This window comes from Chrysochloris asiatica, unplaced genomic scaffold (assembly GCF_000296735.1).
Source record: "Chrysochloris asiatica unplaced genomic scaffold, ChrAsi1.0 scaffold00050, whole genome shotgun sequence".
Lineage (NCBI taxonomy): Eukaryota > Metazoa > Chordata > Mammalia > Afrosoricida > Chrysochloridae > Chrysochloris > Chrysochloris asiatica.
In genome coordinates, this window is record NW_006408568.1 from 14,536,274 (window position 1) to 14,548,720 (window position 12,447).

The 12,447-nt window shown below is 38.8% G+C and overlaps 1 protein-coding gene across 3 annotated transcripts in view; it reads right to left on the bottom strand.

Moving 5' to 3' along the window:
• Positions 1-12,447, bottom strand: part of PRKCQ (protein kinase C, theta) — a 115,194-nt gene that overhangs the window by 60,569 nt on the left and 42,178 nt on the right. For all 3 annotated transcript variants that reach the window (XM_006862743.1, XM_006862742.1, XM_006862741.1), the window contains one exon: positions 7,954-8,127. In XM_006862743.1, coding sequence (XP_006862805.1) covers positions 7,954-8,127 — 174 coding nt within the window. The remainder of the gene's footprint in view (positions 1-7,953; positions 8,128-12,447) is intronic.

Here is a 12,447-nt window from a genome sequence, read left to right on the forward strand (position 1 = left end):
CAGCGGTAGTGAGGTTGGCCCAGGATCAGACATTGTTTCGTTCTGCTGTGCATGGGGTTGCTATGAGTCGGTTCCGACTCGATGGCACCTGACAATAACAACATCCACTGTCTTAAATTTTTGGTTTGAAAATACGACTTCTTGAGCCATGTTTTACTATTAATTTTAGTTAATTTCTACTTAAAATATTTGTAACTGTTCTTCCAGAAAAAGTTTCCTCTCCTTGCATCTCCCCACACACAGAATTTGAAAGTTAACTACTTACGCATTGTGGGTAAACATGAATCATTATAAAGTCGATATAGAAGTTTAAGTCAGTTTTATTTTATTTTGTTGTTCAGATGATGGCACTCACCTTGTTGTTGTTAGGTGCCATTGAGTCAGTACCGACCCATAGTGACCTTATGCACAGCAGAACGAAACACTGCCCCATCCTGGGCCAACCTCACTACTGTTGCCACGCTTGAGTCCATTGAAGCTTATATTCTTGGGAAACTCATCTCATGCATCTGAACTCTTAGAAGTGTCCTAGCTCCTTACCAGGGGTTGCTTGTAGTCTTTATTAGACCTTCTCTTCCCTTCCTGTCCCACAACCTCCTCCACTCACTCTTCCCTTGAGTCTGACTTCTTCCTCTCTGTCTCATGTAGTCTCCATTACACTTTGACCTCTAAACCTGTGATCCTTAACAAATTTCCACCTTCTGAAACATGCTTTCTGAAAGGTTTATGGATGCCCATCAGATCTACTCACACTTAAACATTTTGTAATGTGACAATTCCTTCTGTTTCTCCTAAACCACACATTCCACAGTCTGTATCTGGAGATCAACAAGGTACTACAATACACGTTAAGTTGGGCTTATGAAACTTTTTTTTGTTATAACTAACTACAGGGCTATTTTAAAAATAAAAGTAATAATTTCTGCTGAAACAAAGCACACAAATTATATTGACAGTTATTTTAGTGTCACCTCCCCTAAAAGTGTCACCGAGTGGGGTCTGCACCTCCCCAGCAACACCACTATGAAGGAGGTCACAGAAAATGATGAGCTATACACACACGCACACATCACCTTCCTGAATCATGTAAGCTGAGAAGCCTGAGGGAGTGGTGAAGGAAAATAGCAATTGCGTAGGATTTAGTGAATCTGAAAATGATTTACAGAGAAGTAGTTTTTGAGTGAGCTTTCTAAGGAGGGAGAGCAGGTTCATGGATGAGAGGCGCTTTTCTACAAGAGCCTCTTGAAGTAGTTGCAGGAGACTCAGGGCTTGTGGGAAGCTGGTGGTAATACCTTTGGGGTTTGAGAGAACAGCTGACAAAAGAATGGACTGACAACCTGGGCATGTGAACCCTGAAGAAACATTATAATGGGCACATTATGCTAAGAAAAATATTTGCAAGCTGAAAAAAAGCAGGCAGTATAGAATAGGTATAACATTTCAAACTCACATGACAATGGTTATAGTAAAATAACTCATGACTATTTGTTCACTAGTTGCCAACTGAAGGAGCTCCGGTAGGTAGCATAGTGGTTATGAATTGGGCTGTGAACCTCAAGGTCTGCAGTTCGAAACTACCAGCTGTTCTGCGGGAGAAAATGAGGCTTTCTGCTTCCCGTAAAGATTTACAGCCTTGGAAATCCTGTACAGGGTCGCTATAAGTTGGAACCAACTCCACAGCACATAACAACAAGTTGCCAACTGAGTCCCTGGATTGTGCAAACCGTTAACATGTTTGACTGCTAAATGAAAGAGAGGCCTGAAAATCTACATGTGAAAACTCAGCATATGGCACCTGGTTACTCTTTGGTAATTGCTGATTATCTCCTCTGTCTTTGGGCAGGAACATTTAAAGCAAACTTTCTGAGCACAACCCTAGTTTACTATACATCTGCTGTAATTTCTGTAAATTAACTGTGACTCTAACGTCTGCCAGAGCACAATTTATTTGCACAGAAAGGGTAACCTTCTGAAGTATATCAAAGCAATCTGCAATTTCTGAAATGATAATTCTTAAGTATTCATAGTAACAGAAAACTGCTGCAGTACTCTTAACAGAAACTTCTTGGTCATGACAAATGGGGAAGACATGACAAATAAACTCTTGTCCCAGCACAGAGACCAGTCTTTCTAAGGATGTGGTTTGTGTGGTTTTCTTTTCCTTACCAAAGATGTGAAAATGGCCTGTGATCCTAATTCAACCAGAGGGTTTATAGACTGCAGAGTTTTTGAGAGCTTCAGATGAGGCTGTTTCTAAATAAAATGCTTGGAACTAATTATAAATCTTTTGGTAATCTTAGATGGATTTTGCCTTCAAACCATAGAAACACCAGAATGATATATTTTTAAGAGTACATAATCAAAGGCACACACACACCATGAGGTAAGCCTCGAAAAGCTGGTGGAAAATGAAATTTAAAAATAATGCAATTTCCTCCAAAACTTTTTGAAGCCCATTGTATATATCTGTTTCAAGTAATAATAATAATTCAAATACTAATCCATATGGCACTTTCTCCAGAAAGCATTCAAACCTGTCTGCAAATGCTATGTTTTTACATGACACCTTTTAGAAGCCAAGGTGTCAACGAAGGATGCAAACAGTTGACATGTTCAGCTGCTAACCCAGGGGTTGGAGGATAGAGTTCACCCAGCTTGAAAAAAGTCTTTGTCATCTACTTGCAAAAAAATGTCATCCATTGACACACATAAGGGTCACCATGATTTGGAATCAACTCAATGACCACTGGCTTAGAGGCTGTATATTCTTTTATAGTAGAAAGTGAAACATACTGCTTTTTCATAAAAGAGAAAATGTAAAATAATATCCTGACAAAGGAGTCCTGGTGTGGCACTGTATGATATGCACTGGATAAGTGGATATGCACTGGATATGATAAGCTAACCACAAGGTTGAAGGTCCAAATCTACCAACTACCCTCAGAAATCCAATACAGGGTCACTATGAGTTGGAACTAATTTGACAGCACTTACCACCACCCCCACCAAACTGAGAAAGACGACTAAACTGGTTCAGATTATGGAAGTCAAAGACAGTGATGTGAAGATACTAATGCTAATTAGTTAGTAATTAATAAATATTCATTTTAATAATGCATCTTGACTCCTGTCATTGCATTGGAGAAGCAGCCATACAGTGACCAACAAAATCATAGTTGCCTTCACTCAAATTCAACTTGAGGAAGGACTTAGAGATGTTCGTATATGATGTAAAACTTCTTTTAGGTGTGAAATATTGTTGTTGTTAAGTGCCGAGTTTCTGAGGAGCAGCTGGTGAGTTTGAACCACCTACTTTGTTGTTACCAGTTCAGTCTTAATCACACTTTTAGGTTTGAGTACAGATAGACCCTGGAGAACTCAAAGGAGGCACAAATGAAGTTAGACCTTTGATCATTTTTAATTTCTAAACAGAAATTATTAATTTTTAAATGCAGTATTCCCACAAGTACATTTTCCCTTCCAAATGAATTTTGGAGCTAAAGCTTATGCTGCTTTACTGGATACAATATATGATGGAAGCTTTAGATGTTTGAGTTATTTACCTTTCATTTAGTCTAGCATAATTAAAAAGAGAAGAAATTAATTTTCTTCAGAGACTTTGTTCTACCCAGTAGGTGAACATTCTGTCATTATAGAAATGAAATGTTACTAAGATGTTCACATGGTACAAACATGAAGGTGGCCAGTCTCTGGACACAGAGATACATGATAAGGTTCACAGTTACCAGATGAGTTATCAAAGGCATGTTCATCTTTCTGAGTCTTGATTTTCTTACTGGTAAAATAGGAGTATTGATTTCTTCTTCATAGGATTATTATCACAATTAAATAATATACTCAAATTTCCCAGAAAAGTGACTGTCATAAAATAGACCCTCAATAAAGGTAGATTTTGCCATATTTTCCTTGTTTCTTGGCCAGAAATTTCTTGATTGATTCCTATGTTCTGAAAGCCTTAGGAGAAGACATTGAAGATGAAAGGCAGCAGCCTCACAGGATGGTGAAGAAAGGAAGGCTCTTTTCATTATTCCACAAACTTTTGAAGACCCCTTGTATATACACAAAATAAAGAAATGGTAGGAGAAAAGAAAGACTAACACATTCTTGCCTGCTTCTGTGAAAACTACAAACTCTCATCATGATGCTGAGAAGCTCTAGATTCATATACCAAGAATTTATGTCACAGCATGAAGGATCACATCTTGATCAAGCACAGAGAAAATTAATTTCAAAGACTCTTAACTTTGGATCCTCATTTAGATTCAAGCTCAGATTCAACTGACATTTTGCATATCTAGATTCCAAACATTACTTTCACAGGTGGTGTTCTGTTTGGCCTTCATAGCCCCTCTGTAGGATAATTCTTACACTCTCTTCTGTGCAGGGGATCCAGGGAACCCCAGAGCCTTGCTAATAAGTGGTAGCGAGCTAGAACTAGACATCTTCAAAATCCAAGCCCATAGCTCTTTTCATTCTGTGTATCCACTGCCATTGAGTCGATTCTAACTCATAGCAACCTTATAGGAAAAAGTAGAACTGTTCCCTAGGGTTTCTCAGACCATAAATCTTTACGGGAGGAGACAGTCTGTTTTTCTCCCACATTCTACAAAGCCTTCCTAAATGGCTCTACCATGTTTTCCTACTTGAAGAGGTCACTCACATCCTTCATATATAAACTTTTAAAAACTTTTAATGATACGTAGAGATTGTTGAATTGGTATATGTTCTGTTAGGAATATTTTCAGTAACAGTAACAAAAAATAAAATAAATGGAAAAAAAGAGCTTTTAATAATTTGATCCACCTGCCCCTGATTAAGAAAAAGCAAAAGAAGTGAATAACTTGCCCACAAAATGTCCTGAATAATCTTTTATTCAACAGATAAACTGTTCATACAAAGAAAGCAAATAGCTTTCTTCAGAAAAATAACAATTCCTTAGAAAAGGAAATAATTTATCTCATTTAATGTCTTAAGTCATATAAAAGTAAGATCTGGTAATCTATTTCTGAAAATTAACCAATGAAAACTCAGCAACTCATCATGAGGATAGTTCAGGACCAGGCAGCGTTTGGTTCCAATATGCATGGGGTCACCATAGTCTGAGTCAACTGGACTGCCAATAACAACAGTGTCTTAACAATGTGCAAGTGTGACTATCCCCTCAGGGAAGGCATTTCCCAAAATGTATCCAGGAAAGTCATCATTCATTTATATAAATCGTTGCTTTTTACAATCACCAGTGTCGTTTTAATGTACAAAGTGTAAATCATGAATTCATTAAAAAAATACCAGTGTCCTTGGGAATGTGTAATGCAAGCTTTACTTTTAATTTTTATTCTTTTTGGCCTTCTCTTTGGAAAACAACTAAATTCTTTGACATCTAAGTACCAAACTTTGTCATATTTCCATTGCATTTTTTTTTTTTTTTCTTGTACCATAAAGGCTGCTGCTGAATTTATTTCTCAGGTCTTTGTAAAGCATCACAGGTACTAGGAACACAAAGAGCATCCTATGTAAGAAGGAAAGAAATGCTGCCTTGGGATCTGGTAGATACCCTAAAGAAGGGAACATATCTAGTTTCTACAAAGTAAGATTCCTAACAGTCCCTAAGAATTCAAGCATATCATACAAACACTAAACAAATTAATGGTGGATAAAAGGTGCCAAGTTAAGCCTGACTAAGTGTCCCAAGAAGCCTGGTCTGATATGCACTGAGCAGTTTTGACAAAAGCTTCACAATAGTCCAAGAGGAAAAGTGAGGTCACAAATAGGCTCTTGATGCACAGATGGGGAGAGACTGGGTAGTGTTCCCCACTTTGCCTTTTGGTAACACAGCGACAACATCCCAGACCAACAGAGGTTTATAGCAGAATATCCCCCTAATTCTCAGTATCAGAAATTTCAAATGCCTTCCTGCTACAGCTAAAGCTGATTTTCTCCAAAACAGCTTATCATCATCATCATCCCCGCATTCCTTTGTGGATCTCTCACGAGGTCCCACCACACTTCTGAGTGTCCAGGTCTCCCTTCTCTTTCTGCCTATTCAAGTTTGGCACAGTTTAGCATTACTCACCACTCTTCAGAACTATCAGGTTTGCCTCTTTTATTAGATTATGAAATTCTCAAGGGAAGGAACTGAATTATCTATTTCTGTATCCTTCACAGTGCTTTGAATACAGTACATGCTCAGTAAGTGATTTTTCATTATCTGGTTTCTCTTTATTTAAGTGCCTCAATTCATTCATCTACTTGGCCAATCATCCATCCATTCATTTACCTGTTTATTAAACACCTACTGAGAATCTACTGGTTTGGGAGAAGCAAAGGTTTCAGAACAGTCTTAGTAGTTGCCAACATTTTCTGATTCCCATAGCTTCCCCATTAATTCATTCTGTGGCCCAAAAGACTCTATTGCTCATACAGAGGTTCTATACTGCATTACCTTCAAGAGGTGAAATAGAAAAAGGGGAAGAAGGAAAAACTCATTTGTGACATTTTTTTGAACCTTGACCACAGTTCACATGGGTCTGGCTTATTATTCTCAGACACTTACAATGGGGGATACAGTGGAGGAGAGCAGAAAATAATGCTTGGGCAGAAAGACTGATTTACAAGGATGTTCCTTTCACTGCTACTTAAACCACAAAAAAAATGTGAGGTATGTTCTCATTTGATGCATCATGCTGTATAAGACTCTGTACAGATGTGTTGTTATTGTCAGGTGTCACTGAATTGGTTCTGACTCATAGCGACCCTACGTACAAAGGAACAAAACACCACCCAGTCCTGCACCATCCACACAGCTGCTGTCATGCTTGAGACCCCTGCTGCTGCCATTTTGACAATGCACCTCATTGGGAGCATGCATAAAATGCAATGTTAACGTGGCAAGTTACAGGTATTTACAATGGCCTGCTATTTTGGCTTAGAAATTCACTGGGAGAGGGAAGGAAATTGAAGATAATCTTCAATGTATTAACAGTGGCACTGTAGAATAAGCACTGGACCAAAAAGTTGGTTTGAACTACAAGGCTGGTGGTGGGAAACCCTATGCAGGGTTGTTAAGAGTAGGAACTAACTCAATAGCACTTAACAACAACATACCCAGTGGTAAGATTACAAATAATTTTCCTCTTTGAGTTTAAAATCTTTTTCCAGAATTTAAAAAATTATTCTGAATAACTTAAATAGGTAAAGAAGTGATTATCTCTCTCTATATCTATCTATCCTTTTAGGGCACAGAGATGAGACCAGACCGTTGCCAATCAGGAGAGCTTTCTGACAGGACGGCGTTAGAACAGCAGCTCAGGCTGAGACGGGTCCTCTCATTCCCTGCTCTCCACCTCACAGGACGACAGAGCCCATAAACATGAGGCAAGTCCACTTCAATGGTTGCTCTATGTCTGCCTTTTACACAAAGATGCATTGCACATGGATTCCCATCAAGTTCCCAACTTTTGTCTCTTCAAGTATGTGTGCAAATGAACAAACACGTTTGGTATTTTCCCTCTGCAAAGACCACTGCTTTGCCAAGCAAGTCACAGAGGCTTAGTTAAAACAAATCATGAGGTTGTTGTTATTGCTGTCACGTCAATTCCAACTCATAGCAACCTTATAGGATTTCTGAAGCTTTAAATCTTCATAGGAGCAGCAAGCCTCATCATGATTAGTGAAACCAAATTTCCAAGAGCAAGCAAATAGGCAAACAAATTCAGAAGTAATACCTTTTCCAATTAAGTACATTACAAAATTTCAGTAATATGCAATGCTGTTCAGAAGAAGCAAAATGCTTATATATGGGTGGAAAGTACACTGAAAGCTAAAGATAAAAACAGAAACAATATCTGATGTCTCCAAATGAGGGCTCCAAGTGAGACAGGTAGATTTACTGTGTGAGAAGGGAGGCAAGGGTTGTTTGAGCAGAGGCCATACCTTGGTCTGGAAAGTGCAAAACATGTGCGTTAAAAACGGATGCTCCCAGGCCAGCGAAAGGACTCTCTTCTCAACCATCGTACACTCCACATCATCGTCCATCAAGACCACATCTTTCTTTAAGGCTTTTATTGCAAAAAACTGATTGGTTTTCTTGAACTCTGCTAGAAAGACCTAGAAGAGAGGGGAAGAATTTTTACTTTTTTAGAATTTGGACTCACTTTCATGAAAGAGACAAGGTCTTGAGACACCTGTGTTAGGTAAGGAAAGAAGATTCCCCTCCTCATCTTTCTCCTTCCTTTTGCTGAGAAATATTACAGTATTTTGCTGGCTTACTTCACAGTTTCTGTTTAGACCTTTCAACAGGCTTCAAAAAATCAATATGCAATGGGATGGGATGTTACCAGTACAGCCCTATTTTAGAGATGAATTTCAAGTTCAGTTCCAGACCACAGCAATACAGCTAACATTGCAATAAGACAAGTTACACTTTTTTGTTGTTGTCTTCCCAGTGCTTACACTACACTGCAGTCTATTAAGTGTGCGATCATAACATCATTAAAAAGTTAGAAATAATGTGCGAATTACCAAAATGTGACACAGGTACACTAAGGGAGCACAAGCTGTTGGAAAATACTGCCGGCTCTATGCAGGGTTGCCTGCCATTTGTGTACACACACACAACAACACAATGTCTACAAGGTGCGATAAAAGAGCATTCCTGTATCTGAAAAAATTCCACTTAAAAATGCCTTCCCTGACTGCCCAGGAAAGTGAGAAATTCACAGAGACCAAGTGTTTATTGAAAGAAGATACGGCAAGCAGAGGAGAGGAGGGCATGATTGCATTTGGAACATTATTACAAATGAGCATAAAACATAGCTCTAAGTTTGACCCCGTTTTTCAAGGCAAAAAAGAATATGTGAAGGACACAGTTCTCCTTATGTACTTAAAGGAGTCCTGTGTGGTGCTGTGGTATAAAGCACTGGACTACAAGGGGGCTACAAGGTCAGTTTGAACCAAAAGGTCGGTGGTTCAAACTCACCAGCTGCTCTTCGGAAACCCTATACAGGGTCACTATGAGTCAGAACTGACTTGACAGCATTTAACAACAATGTATTTAACGGAATCCCTATATATGCAAACTGTTAAGTTGTTATGTGCTGTGGAGTTGGCTCCAACTCATAGTGACCCTGTAGAGGGTTTCTGAGGCTGTAAATGTTTACGGGAGCAGAAAGCCTCATCTTTCTCCCACAGAACAGCTGGTAGTTTTGAACTGCTGACCCTGAGGTTCATGGGCCGATTATTAACCACTACGCTACCAGAGCTCCTTAAACTGTTAAGTTAGCAGTCAAGTACTTAAACTGTTAAAAAGTACTTGGCTGCTAATCAAAAGATGAGTGGTTCATGCCTACCCAGAGATGCCTCCGACAAAAGGTGCAGCAAGCTACTCCTGAAACATCTGCCACTGAAACCCTGTGGAGCACAGTTCATCTCTAACACATATGGGGTTACTGTGAGATGGGATCGATTCGAGCAACATTTCATCTCATGGCACAGAAACTAAAAATACTTTCAGGCCCTACTATGTGTCACGCATTCTACCATGTGCTATCTAATTTAATGCTTGTCCCAAAACATTCTGAAATGTGTGGCCTATTTTCTAAAAAGAAAACTGAGTTAAAGAAGTTAAGTAATTTGCTCAGATATATGGAGTTATTCAGTGGATGAGAGACATCAATATTTATTCCATTTGATCCCATGAATCTTATGTGAGAGAGTAGGGAGTCCTGGTGGTGTTGTGGACTAAGCAGTTGGCTGTTAACCACAAGGTCAGTGGTTCAAACCCATCAGCTACTTGTAAGGGAGAAAGGTGAAGCTGTCAGCCCTCATAAAGGTTTGCAATCTTGGAAACCGTAAGGAGCCATTCTACTCTGTCCTATTTAGGGTGGGGCTGCAGGATAATGCAGTGGATCACAAGGTCAGTTTGAATTGCAAGGCCAGCAGCAGTTCAAACATACCAGCCGCTCCTTGGAAACCCTATACAGGGTTGCTATGAGTTGGAGTTGACTCGATGGCACTTAACAATAGCAGCATGTGAAGCAAGATTCAATGACAGAGAGTCTTGTTTGTTTGTTTTGATATGAGACAGTTTCAACAACTTTGCTTTTACAAATGATGCAGCAACAGACTATTGAAATTTGCAAGGACATGGCAGTTGAAGATAGAAAACTCCAACCCCAGTCTCACCTCACAGTCATTTACTGGCTATGGAAATTCCAGCAAGTCAGTTAACCGCCCAGGGCTTCGATCCTAACCTCTAAAAGAGATAATGATAGTGAATTCTCAGACTTATGGGACTATTTGAATCAAATGAACTACCGTGTGGGAAGGTGGTTTGTAAAATATAAAATGCTCTGCAAATGATAGTTATTAAGAATATTTGTCATGTGCTTTTCTTACTGACTTTCAGGAAATGTTGGAAGCCAAAATCATACTAAAATTGCACATGTCTAGGATTTAAAATCTAGTTGAGAATTCTGGCACAAATTGATGATATATGCATATTCCCAGAAAGCATGCAATGTGGGTTTAAAGGTATATTGAGAAAAAGAATACAGTGGTTATCATTTTGCCAAGGAACCATACTTCTTAAACGGAATCAAAAAGAAAAACACATTTTGGAGGATTCTTATTGTTGGGAGAAAGGGAAATATGGAAGTCTCATTTTTCTTGGGTGCGTTAGTCTCTTTTCCTGAGGTCACGCAGTCTAATCCTTTCAGGCGTAGGGACATACTGCCTTGGGACATAGAGCAGACTACTCAAAGCTCTTGGTTGTCCATTAGGGTACTACTACAGCTTATATGTTTGACTTTGCATCTTTCTTATTATTACATTCCTGTGTTAGTTGCTGTTGAGTCAATGCTAACTCATGACGATCCCGTGTGTGTCAGAGTACAACTGTGCTCCATAGAGTTTTCAAGGCTTTTGAAAACAGATTGCTACGTTTGTTTTCCAAAGTGCCACTGGGTGCATTTGAACCTCTAGGCTAGTAGTTGAATGCTTAACCACTTGCGCTAGTAGTTGAATGCTTAACCACTTTAGGCTAGTAGTTGAATGCTTAACCACTTGCGCTAGTAGTTGAATGCTTAAACACTTTAGGCTAGTAGTTGAATGCTTAACCACTTGCGCCACCCAAGAACTCCTTCCTTCTTATTCACCTTGTTCAAATGTCGAAATCTACATGGGGAAAGAAAGATAAACATGTCATTTAACAATTTAAAGCACTCATTTGGTCATTGCTTCTTTCAATAAAACATTCCAAAACCAGCCATAAACTAAAAAGCTGAAAAGACAATTTCCATCTATATAATGTGCTTTCAATTTTTGGTAACAGGTTATAATTGCACATTAATTGATGCTAAATTATAATGAAGACTGGCTGTAAAATTGCCTATTACACTGAGATTAACACCAAATGAGTCTGCTGTGGTTAATATCATCATGGAAAAGAACTAGAAGAATGAATGTCTATCAGCTACAGTTTGCAGGGCAGCATCGAATTTTCTGAAGGTGTTTAAACCAACCCCACAAATGTAGCACAGTGTTATTCTGCTGTATTGGACACTCAGCTGCATTTTAGCTGATTATTAAATGAACTGGGTAACGTTTTCCTGCCAAAGTCTGTGAGCAGGTGCTGAACACAATGCTGGTTTTGGATGAACTAATTCACAGAAGAGTACTCTGGCTAAAATTTCCTCAGGAGTTTCATCCAAGTATATAAAACAAATGGGAGCCCACTTAGTACTTTAGACTCCTAATAGTCCATTAAACCCCCAAAAAACAAATCCACTGCCATTGAATCAATTTCAACTCATAGTGACCTTGTACAGGGTTTCCTAGGCTGTAAGTATTTACAGGAGCAGAAAGCCTCATGTTTATTCCTGGGAGTAGCTGTTGGGTTTGAACTGGGGACCTTGTGGCTAACAATCCAGTGCTTATCCTACAGCATCACATCTAAAATATCCTAATAATCTACATTCTATATATATCAGGGCTTTCTAGAGAAAAATAATCACTAGTATGTACTCGTTCATATTTATGGATGAAAAGATAGATACGGATTTATTGTAACCTGTTGGGTGTGGCACTGTAGATTAAGCACTGGAGTGGTAACCACAAGATCAGTGGTTCAAACCCAGCAGTCGCTCCTCAGAAACGCTATACAGGTTCGCTGTGAGTCAGAACCAACTTGAAGGCACTTAGTAATAACAACAAATTACCTTTACAGCAACATCTAATATTTGACTAAACAATAAAATACCATAGCTTAGCCAAGTTGACATATAAAAGTAACCATCACATCAAATCATTCATCCTTAAAATCACTAGCTTGAAATTTTTCTACAGTCATTGAGATTTAATTATATTTTCTTAAATTTTGTCTTTGTCATCTTTCTTTCTCCCCTGCCTGTCTTCTCCTTTATCCTTCCC